The 19,613-nt window shown below is 34.8% G+C and overlaps 4 protein-coding genes across 5 annotated transcripts; 2 read left to right on the top strand and 2 right to left on the bottom strand.

The window, feature by feature from the left end:
- Positions 1-847: 847 nt before the first annotated feature.
- LOC112038609 (putative pectinesterase 11) lies at positions 848-3,450 on the top strand. The gene is made up of 4 exons (XM_065777193.1): positions 848-1,200; positions 1,326-1,485; positions 2,830-3,018; positions 3,137-3,450. Exons 1-4 carry the CDS (start codon positions 956-958, stop codon positions 3,413-3,415), a joined length of 873 nt encoding a protein of 290 aa, XP_065633265.1. The 5' UTR covers positions 848-955; the 3' UTR covers positions 3,416-3,450.
- Positions 3,451-4,261: 811 nt separating this feature from the next.
- LOC112038608 (laccase-11) lies at positions 4,262-7,551 on the top strand. Its single transcript, XM_065777194.1, has 6 exons — positions 4,262-4,385; positions 4,466-4,617; positions 4,712-4,956; positions 5,051-5,179; positions 6,054-6,977; positions 7,121-7,551. Exons 1-6 carry the CDS (start codon positions 4,278-4,280, stop codon positions 7,249-7,251), a joined length of 1,689 nt encoding a protein of 562 aa, XP_065633266.1. The 5' UTR covers positions 4,262-4,277; the 3' UTR covers positions 7,252-7,551.
- Positions 7,552-13,083: 5,532 nt separating this feature from the next.
- LOC112038596 (B2 protein) lies at positions 13,084-14,968 on the bottom strand. Its single transcript, XM_024071420.2, has 5 exons — positions 14,442-14,968; positions 14,105-14,205; positions 13,860-13,943; positions 13,649-13,759; positions 13,084-13,452 (listed from the first exon to the last, which is right to left on the bottom strand). The coding sequence occupies exons 1-5, from the start codon at positions 14,941-14,943 to the stop codon at positions 13,366-13,368; spliced, it is 885 nt and encodes a 294-aa protein (XP_023927188.2). The 5' UTR covers positions 14,944-14,968; the 3' UTR covers positions 13,084-13,365.
- A 2,581-nt stretch (positions 14,969-17,549) lies between these two features.
- LOC136069083 (homeobox-leucine zipper protein HAT22-like) lies at positions 17,550-19,198 on the bottom strand. 2 transcript variants are annotated; one of them, XM_065777195.1, is made up of 3 exons: positions 18,512-19,198; positions 18,319-18,401; positions 17,550-18,063 (listed from the first exon to the last, which is right to left on the bottom strand). In XM_065777195.1, the coding sequence occupies exons 1-3, from the start codon at positions 18,971-18,973 to the stop codon at positions 17,784-17,786; spliced, it is 825 nt and encodes a 274-aa protein (XP_065633267.1). In that variant the 5' UTR covers positions 18,974-19,198; the 3' UTR covers positions 17,550-17,783. The 2 variants fall into 2 exon arrangements, with proteins under 2 accessions (XP_065633267.1, XP_065633268.1); XM_065777196.1 differs by having other exon boundaries at positions 18,319-18,398; positions 18,512-19,184.
- Between the last annotated feature and the right edge of the window lie 415 nt (positions 19,199-19,613).

Genomic DNA, 19,613 nt, shown 5'->3' on the forward strand with positions numbered 1-19,613 from the left:
TGATAATTAATTAGGTACATTAATATGATTTAGTGGGAGTTTCAATATTCATTATTGGATATTAAATTTGATGGGTTGGAGTTACATATATTAACGGTGGATTATATAAAAAGTTTTTGAGCCTGTTAATTTTTTTTTAAAAGAAAATTAACGGATGCCTTAATCATATTGGTTTGTTAAATATTTTTAAAACCTTTTTTATAGAAAAAAAGTAAATGATTTATTAACAAATATCTAACTGGACAATTTTCCTCAAGTCTATATTAATAATGGATTAGATAGAGAGTTTTTGTGGTGGTCAATTTTCCTTAATAAAATATGACCATAAACTCACCTGTATATGACTTAAGTTCTACTCCAATACATTTTAGCTAACTAATCACCACAATTATAAATAATTAAGGAGTCTCTCTCTTTATCAATGTAAAATTTCATATCTGACTAACTCTTTATCTTTCGTATTAACTCTCTATCCTTGCAATTAGTTTGCCAACTTTTAATTAAAATAAATCATTTAATATTTAAATGCTATAACGCTCAATCATGTAAATGAAATGTATAAGTTTGAGGTAGAAACTTGTTTGTTTAGGTCACCATGAAATGTAACACGTAGAGTGCTTTCTCAGACACACACCTTTTTTTTTGTTGAATAACTAAGACAGACGCTTGATTCGTGCATTTGAAGCGTAATATCTACAAGTCAGGTTGGATAAACACACTAATTCTTACGTGAAGATCGTGATATTTGAACTTCAACTACAAGAAATCGGCCATGGCTGGCCACCAATGTGTTGACCTTCACTTTGGGATGGCCATAAAACAAGGCCACAGCCATTATCGTCGTGTGTGTCCCGAGAATAGCATTGCTTCATATCCTCACTAAAACCATAGTTTAATACAACTTTTTTATACTTTGCACCCCCATCGAGACGAAAAAAAGTAATCACATGCGCACATGGGTGCTATGGCAATGAAGATTTATAATGGTTATGCTTTTGCAGTCTTGTTTGCAATAGTTGTTTTTGGTTCTTTCATTGCTAATTCAGCAACCACAGGCACCATGGACATGTCTACAGCCATTCTCTTAAAGGTTGATCAATCAGGCAATGGAGATTTTAAGAAGATACAAGATGCCATTGATGCAGTTCCATCTAATAACTCAGAATTGTATTTCATTTTGGTTAAGCCAGGGACATACAGGTCTGTGTGTGTGTGTGTGTGTGTTGGGGGGGGGGGGGCTGTTTTTGTACTATATAAATGATGGTTCATTGGTTTATCTATGTATAACTGGACTCTTATTATCTTATGCATGTATGGTTAAGCAGGGAAAAACTTCAAGTTCCTGCAGATAAACCCTTCATAACATTGAGTGGCACACTGGCCTCTAACACCATCATAACATGGGGTGACACTGGAGAGATTATTCAATCTGCAACACTCTCTGTATTTGGTTCTGACTTTGTTGCACGATCTCTCACTATTCAGGTATGTGTTTGGTCTTATGTCTACAATGTCTTCGATGTAATAATTAGACATCCTTTTCATAATATGTTAGTCTTATAATTGTGTAAACCTATATACCATGAGAGAGATATTGTATATATTAGATGCATGAGAACGCATATCTCATTCATTATTATAGGCATACAATAAATTTTTTATATGACTTTCTTATTTTTATAGGGAAAATCTAAATGATCAATGTCGTATGTGAGTCCCATTCCATGCAGGTCCTTCGGAACCAGCCCAAGAAATATAGATTTCATACATGATCATGGAAGATTATCATTAAAAGCACTTAACTCTTATCTTAGCCGAAAAAAAAAAAAAAAGCACTTGATTATTATTTGCAGTTATAAATTACAACATCAAAAAAGTTCAAGTCATATACTTGCACTGTATATCTCATTCAGATTAACCACTCGATTGAATAATATATCGGATTTGAAATAAGTCTCCTGCATATGTTATTTTGTATTTGTAGGCGTGTATCTATAATTTGAAAGGCTTAATTAGTGGCAGGAAATTATATTCATTTAAGGCCTGCTCCTAAGTAAACTTGAGAAATTTCCAATTGTCCTAAGAATTTAAAGCATTCAAAAAAAATGATGAATGTAATCATTTAACCACTATTCAATACCAACCTCAATATGTGGTTTTAGACTTCCCTTTGTGAGGCTCAACATAAGAGAGATTTTTAACTCTTTAAATGGGAGATAAAGCATAGATAGAGTTAAACTTGGACTATCTACTATAATACCATAATAAATTATTGGTGTTTCAAAAATTTAACCTTTAGGGCTTGTTGGATTGAGGGGAGAGGGAGGGAGAGCAAAGCCTAATTTTTGACCACTCTACTCTACTTTCTTTGGCTATCTTTTAATCCAAATAGACCATTAAAAAATGATAAATTAATAAATTATTTAACCATTATTTGAGTCAACTATTCTAATTTATGATTATTTATATTTGGTTTAGGATTTAAGATCTAGTAACATATGATAGCTTGATATGAATTTCAACAACATATGATAGATTTCTGCTTTGAAAATTGAATCCAACAAAAATATATGAATTTGAAATAACATCTTACTTAACCATGGTAAATCTCTATATTAATACCATCTATTCATGAATTTCATCAATACTAGAAAAAAAAATTGTACTTTTTAGTACATTATTCATTTGATTTAAACTAAAAACTTGATCCAAATTCTTGTTTTCTAAAATCCATCCAAATGAACAGCCAATTCTATGGAACTTTGTATATTTTTTGCATACTAATAAGCAGTTTTTAAATTTTGTTTGGATTTTTTTTTTTCTATACAGAATACGTTTGGGACATCAGGAAAAGCTGTTGCTCTTAGGGTAGAGGGAGACAGAGTTGCATTCTATGGTTGCAAGATTCTTTCGTATCAAGATACTCTCCTGGATGATGCTGGTAGACACTATTACAGCAACTGCTATATAGAAGGAGCCACTGATTTCATATGTGGAAATGCTGCTTCCCTCTTTGAAGTGAGTCTTCCCTTTAACTCACAAAGAAATTAAACCCCATGACATATAACTCATATAATATTTTGAATTTGCTACGTACATGGAGAACTTGATGTAGATTTTGTGTCCATGCATGCAGAGGTGCCATCTTCATTCTCTCTCAACTGTAGATGGAGCTATAACTGCTCAACATAGGAATTCACCATCAGAGGACACTGGATTTTCCTTCTTGGGTTGTAAGATCACTGGTGTAGGAACTGCTCTCCTTGGAAGACCATGGGGTCCTTACTCTAGGGTGGTCTTTGCACTAACTTACATGTCCAGTGTGGTTGTGCCACAGGGCTGGGATGACTGGGGAGATCAAAGCAAGCAAAGGTATATGATCAATGTACATAGTGGGATTAACTCCCATTCATAGTTGAGCTTATATAACTCAATATAATTCATCTTCTTCTTTCAAATCTCAAAGCTATAAAAAAATGATAAATTTAATCATTTTGAGGCAACTTATTGTTTCACACTCTCAATGTCCAAACTCCATAGTCCATACACACCGGCCATCAGTTTGAAAAATATAAATATATACCAAACGTCCACATTTTATAAATGGTTGTCTAGTGAATATGGAGTGTGGACATTATGAGCGTGAGATAATCATTACCCTTATTTTAACACTTTCCCTCTCATGTGAAATCATATGCCCCCTTAACAAGTGTAAGTTAAGTCCAATAAATTTTTTTAAATTTAGTCATTTAAATATTGTAACACTTCTTAACCATGTGAGCTTAGACTACCATTTAACAAGTGTAAGTGAAATCCAAACACATGCGATTTTTAACATTTTAAATGAGAAGTAGAATAAAAACTATAATGTAAAAATATAATTCAAACTCAAGATAGGGTTTAAACTCATAACCGCTTGCTCTGATACCATAATAAATTACTGTTTGTAAGTGAAATCCAAACACATGCGATTTTTAACATTTTAAATGAGAAGTAGAATAAAAACTATAATGTAAAAATATAATTCAAACTCAAGATAGGGTTTAAACTCATAACCGCTTGCTCTGATAGCATAATAAATTACTGTTTGTACTAAAAGATTTAGCTATTAAGAAATGTTGATTTTTTTTTTTTTTACCATTATTCAAACACCGAAATTTATTTATGTAACAATCTTGTTGCTAGGCAGTATTCTATTTCTAAGACCTTTCACGTTGTTTGTTTGTTTGTTTGTTTTTTTTTTTTTTTTTTTTTTTTCAAATATTTAGGCAACATTTATGGAGAACCGCCAAAATTTCCCTTTCTTTCCTTTCTTTTACTTCTTTTGCTTACTTGGGTTTGTTTTTATTCAAGCCGAAGCTGCTGTAAAGAAGTACCAGTTTGATGTAAGTATTTGACACTAGCAACTTTATGTAAACTTTGGTGTATCCTCTATATATGATGGTTTTCTTTTCTGGTTTTTCAGATTCAAGTGAGGAATGTCAGCAGGTTGTGCCATGCCAAGCCAATTGTCACAGTTAATGGGATGTTCCCAGGGCCTACAATTTATGTCAGAGAAGGTGACAGAGTTCTAGTAAATGTGACCAACTCTGCCCAATATAACATGTCCATTCATTGGTAAGACACGCATAACATGCTTTATTGGAAAAACTTTCATTTCATGAAAATTTCAATATGGTTTTGTTAATGAAACATATGGCATAATTTGCAGGCATGGTTTAAAGCAATATCGAAATGGCTGGGCAGATGGACCAGCTTATATAACACAATGTCCAATCAAGACAGGGAACAGTTATGTATATGATTTTAATGTGACGGGGCAAAGAGGAACACTCTGGTGGCATGCACATATCTTTTGGCTAAGGGCCACTGTCTATGGTGCAGTTGTCATCATGCCAAAACAAGGGACTCCGTTTCCTTTCCCTCAGACTGAGAGAGAAGAAAATATTCTCCTAGGTGAGTTAGCTAGACTAATAAGTCTGCAATTATGTCCTTTCATTTCTACAAGTAAAACAAAATGCAATTGCTACAACTTTCGTAAATTTTGTAGGCGAGTGGTGGAACAATGATGTTGAAGCGCTTGTTAAACAAGGGAACAGGTTAGGATTGCCCCCAAACATGTCTGATGCACATACCATTAATGGAAAGCCAGGGCCACTCTTTCCATGTTCTGATAAACGTAAGCCAAATCAGTTTGAAGGCTAGTCTATCAAAATTATATCTTTACATCACTAGATTCACTTTTCAGGAAGTTTTGGGTGCCACTATTTCAATGTGCCTAAATGCACTTTCCCATTTATCGTTTTCTTCTTTTTTTAATCTTTTTCTTTCTTTTTCAGATACCTTTGCAATGGAGGTTGAACAAGGAAAGACATACCTCTTGAGAATAATCAATGCTGCACTTAATGATGAGCTTTTCTTTGCCATTGCTGGTCATAACCTGACAGTTGTAGAGGTTGATGCAGTGTATACCAAACCCTTCACAACTCAAGCAATCCTGATAACACCAGGACAAACCACAAATGTTCTTGTTCAAGCCTCCCAAGTGCCAAGCAGATATTTTATGGCTGCTAGGCCTTTCATGGATGCGCCACTTTCCATTGACAACAAAACTGCCACAGCAATACTACAATACAAAGGCATTCCAAACACTGTACTCCCAATCCTTCCCCAATTGCCAGCACCCAATGACACAACTTTTGCACTAAGCTACAATGCNAAGTAAAACAAAATGCAATTGCTACAACTTTCGTAAATTTTGTAGGCGAGTGGTGGAACAATGATGTTGAAGCGCTTGTTAAACAAGGGAACAGGTTAGGATTGCCCCCAAACATGTCTGATGCACATACCATTAATGGAAAGCCAGGGCCACTCTTTCCATGTTCTGATAAACGTAAGCCAAATCAGTTTGAAGGCTAGTCTATCAAAATTATATCTTTACATCACTAGATTCACTTTTCAGGAAGTTTTGGGTGCCACTATTTCAATGTGCCTAAATGCACTTTCCCATTTATCGTTTTCTTCTTTTTTTAATCTTTTTCTTTCTTTTTCAGATACCTTTGCAATGGAGGTTGAACAAGGAAAGACATACCTCTTGAGAATAATCAATGCTGCACTTAATGATGAGCTTTTCTTTGCCATTGCTGGTCATAACCTGACAGTTGTAGAGGTTGATGCAGTGTATACCAAACCCTTCACAACTCAAGCAATCCTGATAACACCAGGACAAACCACAAATGTTCTTGTTCAAGCCTCCCAAGTGCCAAGCAGATATTTTATGGCTGCTAGGCCTTTCATGGATGCGCCACTTTCCATTGACAACAAAACTGCCACAGCAATACTACAATACAAAGGCATTCCAAACACTGTACTCCCAATCCTTCCCCAATTGCCAGCACCCAATGACACAACTTTTGCACTAAGCTACAATACCAAACTTCGAAGCCTCAATTCTCCTCAGTTCCCAGCAAATGTTCCAACCAAAGTTGACCGACATCTCTTTTACACAATTGGTCTGGGAATAAATCCTTGTCCAACTTGTCTAAATGGAACACAACTCACTGCTTCCTTAAACAACATCACCTTTGTAATGCCCCAAATAGGCCTTCTTCAAGCTCACTATTTCAACATCAAGGGGGTGTTTAGAACAGATTTCCCAGACCGCCCTCATACTCCTTTCAATTATACTGGTGCACCACTCACTGCCAACCTTGGCACTAAGCTTGGCACCCGGCTTAGCAAGGTTGCTTTTAATTCAACTGTGGAGTTGCTCTTACAAGACACAAACCTTCTCAGTGTTGAGTCCCATCCATTACATCTTCATGGTTACAATTTTTTCATTGTTGGGACTGGAGTTGGGAACTTCGACCCTTCAAAAGATCCAGCCAAATTTAACTTGGTGGACCCTCCTGAAAGAAACACAGTTGGGGTTCCAACTGGTGGTTGGACTGCCATAAGGTTCAGGGCTGATAATCCAGGTATGTCCAACAACTTAACCAAATAGCATACTGCATTGAAAGTTAATAAATAAGCAACAATAATTGTCAATCAGAATGTGCTTTTTTCCTTAAAATCTAAAACTTGTAAATAATCTTTCTTATGGTGTTCGGCCATTGAGTAGGTGTGTGGTTCATGCACTGTCATCTGGAGCTTCATACTAGCTGGGGTTTAAAGACAGCATTTGTGGTGGAGAATGGAAAAGGTCCGGATCAATCTGTTCTGCCTCCACCTAAGGACCTTCCTCCTTGTTAGCTAATTGAAACTCCTGAGAATACTAAAGGGAAAATTAGGTGGTGACAATTTCTTGTGTTGAGAGATGAAATTAAAATTTGTATCAAATTCTTTTCAAGTTGTAACTTAAAAGCTCACTTGTATACACTAAATTCATTTGTCCAGAAGTATTGGATGTTTTAGCTTCTTGGAGCTAAGGAAATCCTCTTATTGTACAATTTAAGTCATTGTTTGTAATTTCAGCTCATTTAATCAGGGGAAAAAGTCATAAACCCCTGCCATATTCCATTATTGGATTCACTTTGCGTTATCTAAAATCCATTATGTTGGTAAGACTAAGTCTTTCCAAATTATTGACTTGGGTAGTTGATTTTTTGCATTACTATTTACTAGTACTACTCTGAATTTGATGTAGGACACAATTTACTATTTAATTATTATAATTTATTATTTTTGGTATTTTTATGTAAAAAAACGTTATTTCATGTTTAGGTGATTTATTTCCTTGTTTTTAGGTGCATTTAATGCTTTTTAGGTCAAATTTGGTTCCTGTTATGATTAGGTATCAATTAGGAGTTATTTTAGATTATATTTTCTTGTCTGTCAAGTTTAAAGGAGCCCTTAAATAGGCCCTAAGTTTGTAAACGTTTTTCATAGTTTATTATCAATAAAAATTCAGACTTGTGTCTATTGTATTCGGTGGATTCCAGACCTATCACCTTGTGGATTCAAGGAACCCCTCGTGGACTCGAGGTTTACTACCTAGGAACTAACAGTTTAGTTTCTGTTCCATCAAGAGAGCATCGTGTGTGCTCTTCTTTAGGCTTCAGCGACATCAATTGGTATCAGAGTCTTGATTTACCCTGGTCTGATGGCTAACCGGCGAGACAGTGACTACCATAACAATGATGGCGGTGACGACGTCAACAACCCAGTCCTCACTAGGGCTGAGTTCCTTAATTTTCGTGATGAGAATCACCAATTTTGTGAAAAGAGTCAGAAAATTATAGGCGAAATCCAGCAAAAGATTGCTACTCTTCTTGCTAGGAAATCATCTTGTAACAACAATGTTCGATATATTCAAAGACACACTCCTAACTACAAGAAAATTCCATTCTTTGACGGAGATATGTGTAGGATGGATTTTATTGACTGGTTTCTTGAATTGGAAGAATATTTTAATTTTTGGAAGATTTGTGATGAAGAAAAAGTGCGGCTTGCATCTAATAAATTGGATGATGAAGCAGAGGAATGGTGGGAAGAGATTTAAATTGATAGAAAGCGACGAGGTAAGCATCCAATTCGCTCTTGGCAAAGAATGAAAAGAATATTAATTGATTTATGGTTTCCTAATGACTATTATGATATACTAGATTATACAAGTGTTGATTATAAATTTGTATATTCATATGAAAAGCAATATATTTAAAAGCAAAATTATGACAGCAAAGTCCATGTGTCAAGTAAAGGAAAGGGTTTGAGGATTGAGAATAAGCAGCCTATTTCTAAAGAAAATTTTGAAGTGGTTAGAAAAGATCAAGATTTGCTACAAGTTATTGAATTAAAGATTGAAAATACCACTTGTCAAAAATTTGAAGAAGAGATCAAAGAAACGAAGGTTGAGTTGATTGTGAATAATGACAAGAATGAAGAGATGGTAATTAGTGAGAACATTGTGGAAGATTTAATTGAGGTCAAATATAAGGATGAGTCCACAACCCACAATCCTCAGGTTTCAGTTGATTTGTTGAAAATGACTACACAATATGTTGATTTTCTTGGAGTAGAAAATTTTAATTTTACTATCAACTCTTTGTTGATTGATGTTGCAAATAAATTGAAGATAGATGAGAAGAAATTTTATGCTACACTTTATGATAGATTCAAGTTTCAGAACCGGATCAAGTTATTAAAACATTCAAAGTATTTGTTTATTTGGAGTGGAAGATTTCAGATTTCAAAGATGAACTCGAGGACGAGTTTGTTTCAAGTGGAGGGGTCTGATGTAGGACACAATTTACTATTTAATTATTGTAATTTATTATTTTTGGTATTTTTATGTAAAAAAACGTTATTTCAGGTTTAGGTGATTTATTTTCTTGTTTTTAGGTGCATTTAATGCTTTTTAGGCCAAATTTGGTTCCTGTTATGGTTAGGTATTAATTAGGAGTTATTTTAGATTATATTTTCTTGTCTGTCAAGTTTTAAGGAGCCCTTAAATAGGCCCTAAGTTTGTAAACGTTTTTCAAAGTTTATTATCAATAAAAATTCAGACTTGTGTCTATTGTATTCGGTGGATTCCAGACCTATCACCTTGTGGATTCAAGGAACCTCTCGTGGACTCGAGGTTTACTACCTAGGAACTAACAGTTTAGTTTCTGTTCCATCAAGAGAGCATCGTGTGTGCTCTTCTTTAGGCTTCTGCGACATCAGAATTAAAAGTGTTTTATCCTTTGGGCTTTTTGCTAATGTATGAACATTTAAATTTGTTTTTATACACTTGTAATGGATGATAGATCCTTTAAATTAAAGCTAAGGGTTGACTACCTTCTAACATTTATGTCCCTGAAGTTTTGATATTAAGGGTCAAAGCTTTCAAGATATGAACTGAGGCATTAACTCCCTTACGAGTTGGAGGTTGTACCCAACTTGAAGTAAACCTGTAAGTATAAAATTGCAACCTTATAATTCTTTAAATTGGTTTAAATCTTAATTTTAATTTGTCTTGCAACTTCCTCCTTGAGATTTGATCCTTTTTAAGTTTTTTTTTTTCTACGTTTGGATTAACCTATTGTTGGTTTGTGGCTTTCTTGAAACTTGAAAGTGATTGAAACACATTTTTTGTGGATGCCTTCTAATGCAGTATGATTTTAGAGATGCAGCAGAACTCAGAAAAGAGGTTGCAATGGTATCATCTTATCTAGTGGTGGAGATATGAATTTTTTCTAGGGGCCAAACTAATTATAAAAAGAAAATTAAGGGGAAAAAAAAAACGTTATGACTAAAAAATGTTTTATTTCATAAATTAATATTAACTCAACAAAATTGTGTTCTAAACCAATTTATCAACTGATGTATAGATTGAATGGTTACAAATTTATAAAAATCATAGACAGCAGCCAGATGTTGATCAATCAATGAGCCTTTTGAAGTATGGTCAGGACATGGCAGCTAGTCTCATGAGATCAGATAGAGCTAGACCTCAATCAACCTTGAAAGCTCAAATTACTATGAAAACACTAGAGTTTGTTTAGACTACAATTTTAAAGTTACAGCTAGATTGATTTTACTCTAACTTAACAAAGTGCGAAATAAGTAGGGAAGAGAGATGCAAACATGAGATAACACTAAGACGTGTTATCGAAGAGGAAACTGAAGAACTGGGAGAAAAACCTCTTCGTGATCCTCAAAGTCAAAATCGATCCACTAGTAAATAAAGTTGAAGTATATGAATAACAAAAGACTCTCTAAACCTAGTCTACCTCATGTATTTGAACCCTTCAAACTCCTGCTACTGACGGACTTTTCGGAGTTTTGTTCTCACTAGCTTTCTGAATCTCGTAATTCATCCCGATTGCATCTGCCATTAAATAGCTCCTTCCAATGCTTCTCAAATGCACCAAAACTTGACTTAACACTCAGACTGGGTGGGGTAAGTGTTTGGGCTAAAAACCTCTCAAGGATGTAGAGACGGAGAGGTAGGAGTAAAGGAAAACCAAGAGAAAATGTGTAAATAATTGTGGGTATAACAATCTCTAACTCTCAAGTGTTTTTGCTAGGACTTTCTCTCTAAAAAGCACTCTTTACATTTCGTGGGTAATAAGGGTATTTATAGTGTGGGTAAAGAATTTGGTAAAACACTTTTTCTTTTGTCAAACAAAGAGTTTCGCGGGTACCTCGCAAGATGGCCTTTCTCACGCAGTACTCGCAAATTTGACAGCCTGGCATGACTCTTCAGCTTCTAGTCATGTGCTTCACTCATGACCTTTCGTGGGCTACTCTTCTCACAAGATTCTCACAAGCTAGCCGCGAACTACACTAAATCTTCTTTGAAGCTTGATTCTTCATCAATCTCTCATACTCATCCCTTACAATTAAACCCATATAAATACGGAGAAATGATTGAAAAAATTACAATCAAATTTGGCATAGAATTAAAGCCAACAAAGGTTAATTGGAAATCACAACTTTACAAACCTATAGAAGAAAGCATGGAGTTGGAGCATCATGCTGATCAAGTGCTAGTGACTAAACAAGAAAAAGTTGAATTGGTGGAGGGGCATGGCATTCAATCTTGTCCCATCGAAGTGGACCTTAATGAAACCCTCATTAAAGGCTTTTGTGAATTCTTTGCATAATTTTCATAATTTTCCTTCTTCTTTTTTTCATTACTAAGAATTATGTTTTGTATAGGATTCAAAGTGTGGTTATATTCTTTTATGATAGTGAATAGTTTTTATGAACTGGATTGTACTATCATAACTAGATGCACTATGCGCGTGTGCGCACACACATTTCATTAGACATGTTTCTAGTTATATTTGTATTCTATTCCAAGTCTCCATATAGCATGTCCTTGTGTGGGCATTTTAATTAAGAAACTATTCTTACCTTGATTAATTTGACTGGAATAATGTAACCTGTTATGCTGGTTTTGGGATGGTTTTAATTGTCTCCCTTGTTTGAGCACACCTTCCATTTGCATTGCTAATATTTCATCCAATAATAAGTTCTGTGAACTTTGATTTCAAATTAATAGCAGGATGAGAGATATGCTTAAAAATATTTAGGCATTAACATTATTGAGTCAAGCATTGGTATGTCTTTGGCCTCCGGTGATGATTGTGTAATATGCAAGAAGTAGACAATCATTAATTCTTGGGTCAAATTGGCATTACTGCATTAGTCATACTAGGTGCAAAACATATCATTCTAAGTATGATATCAGTTTTTCAGAGCTGACAATATAATTTTTTCTGATAATTTTTCATTTTTTCATCTTTAAATTCTAAAATCCTTGTCGAAGGACTTGAGAACTCTTTTTTCCATTCACAATATTATGATAAGAATTTTTTTTTCTTAAGTCATCTAATCACACTAATCTCCTACCATATTTCAATGAAACTACTTTCTTCTTGTTGGTGTGCGTTCCAAACTGTTCTATATATTATTCAATTGTCAAAGTTGTTGGAGAAGAAAACAAAAGGAAAGAAAAGAGAGAGCAAGATTCAGTGAAGAAGAAAGTAAGTGGGAGACAGCAACAATACTTTTTCAGAAAAGTAAGAAAAAAGGAGAGTAAGAGTTAGGCATGTGAGGAAGAAAAAGCAAAAGAAATTAATAAAGAAAGAGAGGTAAAACAAGCTGAAAAAAGAGAATAAATCACCACATCAAAGATGGTCAAGTTAAATTTTCATGGGTTGTAATGATCTGTTTTTGTTTTTTTCTCTCTCCTCCCCTTGGTTCTGGTCCTCTTCTTCTCCCACATTTTTCTTTTGTGCTATCTGCCCTCTTTGGTTTGAGCGATCTGTAATTGTAGGTAAGGAAAGGCACACTAAAGGGTTGTTCCTAAATCTTCATGACTGGAAATGCGTCAATCTCAAAGATCGTTACTATAGCCTAATCTTGGGGGTTGTTCAACCAAGAGAGCCAATTGTACTGAGTTATACTTCAAGTCGCATGAATCAACCTTTAAGGACAATGTTATCACATGATTCTATAGCTTTGTGAGATTGGTCAAAACTTTCTTTTTAAATTTCTGTTTTTGCTAATTTCTTTATTGTTGAATCAAAATTTGTTTTTTCATTGCTATATTTTCCAACACTACTTAAGTCAAGACATTATTTGGTTGCTTCCTATAATAACATATATAATGAAATAAATAGAAAAGGAAGTGTTTTTAAAGTGTCCACATCAAAATATATTCTATTCTTGACTTTGTAGAATTTTCCATGCTACATGTCTGAAATGAAATCTGAATGATAATTGATAAACACGCTTTTTGTTTGGATCTTCATCTGTCACCATCATGAGTCAAATGTTTTTCAAGCTACCATTAGTGAATGCTGCAGTCCTTTACCACTATCATTTTTTGAGGAGCATTCTCTATTCCTATATATATAATGTCATATGCCATCTTTAGTAGGCTTGAGCTTCCTGCAATCCTGCTACTGCTACCATTGGTGAGAGGTCCTCCTCTTTAAACAAGTCTAACAATGCAAGAGTCTGCCATAGATTCAAATTGAAACATAATAATATTGTGCCAAGTGGAAATGATTAAGGCATGTAACAAAAAGTTATTGGCATGTATCAATCTCTCTTTTTTTTTATTTTTTATTTTTTTTTTATTCATAAGAATGTACTAATGTGGGCATGTAACAGTTTTTGATACTAAGGATGCAGGTAAGGCATAGAAGCTTACCTCAGGCACAGAGAGCTGCAATCGGAACTTTGGGCCATCATAATGGTGCAATATTGGCCTAAATGCATCTTCTTCTAATGGTTTGCATTTCTTCTTGATTTGAATTCTAACCTGAAATGAAGTCAGATATTAACAATGTCATTCCTTTGAAGTTCTAATTCACAAAGAGAAGGTAAAAGAGAATGTTGATCACATCACCAGTCTTTTTTACCTGTGCCGGAAATCTTGATTCTCCTTTGAACTTTTTGTCTTCCCATGCTGTTGGGTCTATGTTAGACCCTCCAAAACTCATTGCCTTTTTTAGTTCAAATAAAATAGAAGTAACTCAAAAGAAGAAGAAAAAAAAGTGTATATAATTGTGACTTAATATAGCTTTTTAAATATTTTCTAGGCTCAGTCAAATGGTTGAGAGGAGAGGCCCTTGTAATGAAGGTTTGTAGCATTCATAGTTCATACCTGGAATACTCCATGCAGCTGGTGTGAAGTGTAGTTATAAAGAAAAAGGGGTATGCCAGGGGTTATTGCCCTAACAGAATCCTTATATTTCTGCGGTAAGCCTGCAAACAGAATTGCATTAGTAATTAGAAAGAAAGTAAAGACACATTAATTCTATTTTTCTATATTGTCATAGCTTAATACAAAATAATACTACTAATAAGTATCATTTTTCTAACTTTGAACCAAATCCATAAGCGATGTTTAGAAAAATCTCATGAAGTTTAAAGATTTGATGACTCATTCTAACTCAATGAAATATCTAACAGAACAATGACAAGAAGATTAGAGAAATTACCGAAGAGTTGGCGGCGGAGATCCTCTTGCATTGTCTCATTGTTACATACAAAAATGAAGCCTCCCAAGACCTCATTCCTAGGCAGCATCTCAGCAGAGGGCAGAGTCTTATACCACTTATCAGGCTGCTGCCCATGAAAAGGATGATGGATTTTCATCTGAGAGTACTTCAGTGACAGATCTAAAAAATTATTCTTTCTACAGTGATCATCACCATCTATGTTTGCATATCTTTCTGCCATTCTCACTTCGTTGTCAAATGCAAGTCTTGATGCAGTTGAGCTCCATCTGTGGTAATCATCTGTAGTGGCTGCTACTTGATGGAATTGGAATTCAGTACCAAATTGCCATAGAGAGCTTCCATTAGTAGTTTTGCTTGTGTTAGTACTATTCACAATTGACATATTGTGTGGGGTATGTGAGAGAGAGAGAGAGAGAGAGAGAGTTTTGTACTCTTGCTGTCTAGAAATGAATGACCTTTGGCACCTTATAAAGATCTTCATGAGGTACACTTTATTTGGATGGACATAACAGACTTTTGGTAGGGAATTTTTCCCTTCTTTTTAATCTTTAGCCAGAGTTTGAACCAAGAGCCCGCCATTGCACTCTATAAAGTCATATAATATCATTGTCATTTGATTTTGAAATCTCCCTCCTACCATCTTATAAAGGCTATTAATGTAGGAGTGTTCATTAAAGCTGTCCGGGGTCCACGTTCTCACACTTTAATTATAGACATAGACAATTTGAAACTACAGTAACAAGAAGTTAACATCTCTCTACAATGATGCACAACAGTTCTCATCAACTGAAGATCAATTTTCATATAGTTATTTAAAATTTAAAATGCCACTCATGATAGCAAGCCTCCCTTATGTGCTGTTTTAGAGGAACAAAAAACTGCCTCTTCAAAGGTCAGTCATAACAAATCCTACATGTATCCGGAGATGTAGCAATGGTTCAGTCCAAGTAAAACATAGAAAGATGACTGAAATAGATTATAATACTAGATGAAAAGAACAAAATTTGTACAATAATGGCAATGAAATTATTTGTAAGCATTATTGAGACCACTGCACAAGGCTACACACCCAGCAAGTACTAGTTTTAAACAACAATTTTTTTTTTTTTTTTTTAATCCTAATAAAANTGATTAATAGAAAAGAAAGTGAAACAAAATAAGACACAAAAAGTTAGATAAAATATTTGTATCGGATAATTATTAGTGCCACTGCAGAGGCGACTATCATACGCGTAAAGTCATACACAGTTTTGATTAATATGGTATTATGTGGTACCAAAACCAATTCAGTTCCTTTCATTTCGACCATGAGTGACATAACAATATATTAAACTAACCGTCACTTGTGCAAAATCAATTGGAATTATTCATATCCAAATTGCATGAAACTCGACAGGCCGACAAAATATCCAACAGAAGACATGTGTCTCTTTTTTTCCTTTTGTTTATTAAAAATCATTACGTGTGCACACACGTAAAGCGAATATATGATCATCAATTTTATTTCAAAGCAACTTTGCTACTTATTCTATGTACACATGTTGTATAAACATCACCCAAGAAAGCGAAGAAACAATTATTTTTTTTGATTAGCTAAAAAGAGGTAAGGGAAAAAGAAATAGGAAAATTACATAGCTTTCGCACTTTATAAGGTTCAAAAATAAAATAATTAATCCAATTGGGAATTCAAAGGGGGGTTGAAGAGTTCATATCAAGATGATGGTGATGGAAAAATGATGATGAAAGTGATGATGAGTAAAGAGTTTTCCAGGAAAGGGCCTCTTTTCCAGGAAAGTCCCTCTCATAATATCGTTGGTCCACGCCATTATGAATGATGTGTGGACTATTAATATAGGGAGTTCCCATCTCATCATCATCCATGTATTTGTCCGCACTAATCATGATAGCGTGCCTCTAACGTATACAAGGGGGAGAGAGAGAGAGAGAAGGCTACTTTTCTTGGTCCCGGTATAATCTGGACCGTTGATTTTGACTTTTTGAGTAGCTCTCAAACCTAAGGTTTTCATTTCTTCCATTATTGTGTGATGGAATATCTGGCTTTTTAGGATGGAGATTTGGAATTTTAATCAAAAGCTATGGGGGTGGGATTTTTGGGGCCCATGACAAAAAAAATAGTATGGTCTGACTTTCATCAAGAAATCCCATAATGAGATTTTGTGTGAAGAAATTGAAAAAATAAATAAATTAAGGAGGCCATTGGGACATCACGTGGGGTGTGACCCACCAGTCCCCTTAAAGGGTGAGCATCTCACGAGACCATGACTTAATCCTCTCTCTCTCTCTCTCTCTCTCTCTCTCTAGTTTTTTCTAGTCATGCAACTGAATCATCCATTCCTTTCTTTCTCTACACGCCAATGACCACACATTTTTCTTAGACCAAAAACTCTCTCTCTCTCTCTCTCTCTCTCTCTCTAAACAACTGAATTATAGAGACAATACACGTGAGCTAACCTCCTTTCCCACACCTATGCCCTTCATTATATTTTACTTAAACATAACCTCCAACTGATCATTATGGTCATTATCCATTTATTTCTTTGTTGCTAAGGCACTTAAAAAATTGCATAAATTTGCTAAGAGTTTCCTAGCCAAGTGACATGCATGCCCCGCCCTTTTTCCATAATAGTATGACTAATTAATAATAATAATGCCACAGAAGCCTATTTGTATACCATAATGATTTATTAGATTTTTCCAAGAAAATCCAAAGGAATTTAATAGATAAAATAACTTCATTTTTTTTTTTACTTAAAACATAATAAAAAGAGTAATACAAAAAATTGTACGGCTGATTTTTATTTTGAATAGTCTTACTAAAGATCAATGTAAAATTATTCTCTTTGTTGTTAAATCAAGTATTTGTTGATAGTTAATCATCTCTTTGATTTCAAGTTAATAATTCTCAAAGTTCTGGAAGCAGAATAAGGATATCCCATATATAATCAACGGTATTGTTTTCTTGCAAGATGTGGTACCATATTCCAATATCCCATCCTATGATCCAACTATATTCAAACTGATCAAATTCTTCAAGGGGGAAAAATTATCTGAACTTTGAAACAAAAATCAACAATAAATAATAGTTATACCTTCATAGATATAATGTTTTAACGATTTACAAGCATATATATAAAATTAAAAAAAGAAAAAGGTAATTGATCAGTAACTAGTAACTGCTATTTTTTTTTTCTACAATTTAATTACATTAACCTTTCACTACAAGTCCTCAACCAACAAAAATATACCGGTTATGGGGAACCTTGTTTTGTTTAATTTCTCCCCCAAATCCTAGCTCATGCACTAACAAGCTGCAGAAGGATTTGTGAAGGGATTGTAAAAGTGAGGCTTAGGAGCCATTGAAAAGGGGCTCTTTGAAGCGTTTTCACCGACACCGCCAATTCTTTCACATGAGGGACACATGGTAAGAGTGGCCGCTGGCATATGCATATACAAGGGTTGGGCTAGTTTCAATGCTTTCAGTTCTTGTAGCTCTTTTTGTAGCCTTCTATTTTCATCAGTCAGTGTTTCACAGCACTTCTTCAGGAACTCACAGTCCACCTCAGTTTGCTTGAGCTTGGTCCTGCCAAATGAACAAGAACCCATTAATTTATTGTAACATAGAAAAGGTTTTAATAGGGTTTATTCGTGACAGAAAAGTTTTTTGTATATGGGTGTTATGGTACTTTTTGTTAGAGATAATCATATGGATATGGTTTTGCATAAGGTTGACAAAAGTTTTGTAGCTGAACTGATAATATTTTTAACTGAGATCTCTCTATGTTCTTATTGTAACTATCGAAATTTAGAGAGAAAGAAAACGATATATAGCTAGTACCTGGCCCTCCTGTTCTGGAACCAAACTTCAACCTGTCGAGGCCGTAGATTTAACTGCCTTGCTAAAGCTTGCTTCTGCTTCTGCTAATTCAAGAACAACATATATTAATCCTAATATATATATGCCTAGAACGAATCAAACAATAGCTCTCAAAATAGAGAAGAAAAGGGGAGAGGGTTTGATGAATAATTACAGGGTTGAGAGTGCTATGTTGTTTGAAGCTTTCCTCCAAAAGGGCAGACTGTTCCTTGGTGAGCCTAAGCTTCTTTCTTGCATTAGGACCATCTTCATCTTCATCACTGATTCTTGAAGAGACTCTGTCTACAGCCTCAACCTCTTCACTGCTAAGGTCTCTCTCCCTCTTGACCCTGCCACTAGAGAAGGATGAAACAGCGCTGTGAGGCGGCGAAGCTTGACGATACAAATCAATGGATTCCTCATAACCTTTGTTCACATCAATAATCTTTCTGGGGATTACTTGGTGATAACTCTCACCAGAAAGACCCAACGTCAAAGATGGCTCAAAACCTGTGGGAGTGAAATTGGAACAGGCTTTATTCTTTGGTGCCTTTGATGGAGAACTACTTTCTTGTGCTGAAGCCGTGAGACCTAACCCTAGTACAAGGCCTGTATTACAAACATCATTAAAATCCATCTGAGTGCCAAAGAATGAATGGGCTTAGAGAGATAGAATAGAAGACAATAATCTGTGTTATTGTGAAATGGGAATTGAGGAGAAAATATGGTTGGAAGTTATGGAGCAAAGGGTTATAAGGAGGGGAAGAGAATGAATGAGACTTTTGTGGGGACGTTTGGTGGGTGGGTGGGTGGCTATGATTATTAATCAAAGGTGGGAATGAGTAGAGAAACGAATCTGGCACTGGAAAAATAATGAAAGTCCCCCTATCTCTCTTGCATAGGTTGACCATTTGAACCCCACTACTGTTACCACCACCATATATAATAACAATCAAAATAAAAACATAGAAAATTCTTCTCTCTCCTGGGAAAGTCCAGTCCAATCACATGTTGCCAGGACTTTTGTTACAATTTAAACATGATAGACTGTGAATAATAGGGAATTAATAGAGTGTTTGTGTAAAATTAATGAGTAATAATAGAGAATTAATAGTGGGTTAGTGTAAAATTAATTGCTCGTTGCTTACAATCAACCACTTTAATAAATTATAACAAAAATAATGGCAAATGGTAGGGTCCTAAGAGAACTTATTTTCTCTCTCATATGCTAGAATCCTACAGTTCAAATGGCAGTGGGAAACACATCAAGAGTATGA

The sequence above is a fragment of the Quercus suber genome, unplaced genomic scaffold (genome assembly GCF_002906115.3).
Source record: "Quercus suber isolate HL8 unplaced genomic scaffold, Cork oak 2.0 scaffold_150, whole genome shotgun sequence".
NCBI lineage: Eukaryota > Viridiplantae > Streptophyta > Magnoliopsida > Fagales > Fagaceae > Quercus > Quercus suber.

What these genes read in the sequence shown, in the direction of transcription:
- LOC112038609 (XM_065777193.1), top strand. Translation starts at nt 956, where the DNA reads ATGGGTGCTATGGCAATGAAGATTTATAATGGTTATGCTTTTGCAGTC. An exon ending in GTTAAGCCAGGGACATACAG is followed by an intron (nt 1,201 to 1,325) that starts GTCTGTGTGTGT and finishes ATGGTTAAGCAG; the next exon opens with GGAAAAACTTCAAGTTCCTG. An exon ending in CACGATCTCTCACTATTCAG is followed by an intron (nt 1,486 to 2,829) that starts GTATGTGTTTGG and finishes TTTTCTATACAG; the next exon opens with AATACGTTTGGGACATCAGG.
- LOC112038608 (XM_065777194.1), top strand. Translation starts at nt 4,278, where the DNA reads ATGGAGAACCGCCAAAATTTCCCTTTCTTTCCTTTCTTTTACTTCTTT. An exon ending in TAAAGAAGTACCAGTTTGAT is followed by an intron (nt 4,386 to 4,465) that starts GTAAGTATTTGA and finishes CTGGTTTTTCAG; the next exon opens with ATTCAAGTGAGGAATGTCAG. An exon ending in AGAAGAAAATATTCTCCTAG is followed by an intron (nt 4,957 to 5,050) that starts GTGAGTTAGCTA and finishes TAAATTTTGTAG; the next exon opens with GCGAGTGGTGGAACAATGAT.
- LOC112038596 (XM_024071420.2), bottom strand. Translation starts at nt 14,943, where the DNA reads ATGAAGATCTTTATAAGGTGCCAAAGGTCATTCATTTCTAGACAGCAA. An exon ending in AGCTGCATGGAGTATTCCAG is followed by an intron (nt 13,944 to 14,104) that starts GTATGAACTATG and finishes GAACTAAAAAAG; the next exon opens with GCAATGAGTTTTGGAGGGTC. An exon ending in TGCAGCTCTCTGTGCCTGAG is followed by an intron (nt 13,453 to 13,648) that starts GTAAGCTTCTAT and finishes AATCTATGGCAG; the next exon opens with ACTCTTGCATTGTTAGACTT.
- LOC136069083 (XM_065777195.1), bottom strand. Translation starts at nt 18,973, where the DNA reads ATGGATTTTAATGATGTTTGTAATACAGGCCTTGTACTAGGGTTAGGT. An exon ending in AACATAGCACTCTCAACCCT is followed by an intron (nt 18,402 to 18,511) that starts GTAATTATTCAT and finishes TTCTTGAATTAG; the next exon opens with CAGAAGCAGAAGCAAGCTTT. An exon ending in TTCCAGAACAGGAGGGCCAG is followed by an intron (nt 18,064 to 18,318) that starts GTACTAGCTATA and finishes TTCATTTGGCAG; the next exon opens with GACCAAGCTCAAGCAAACTG.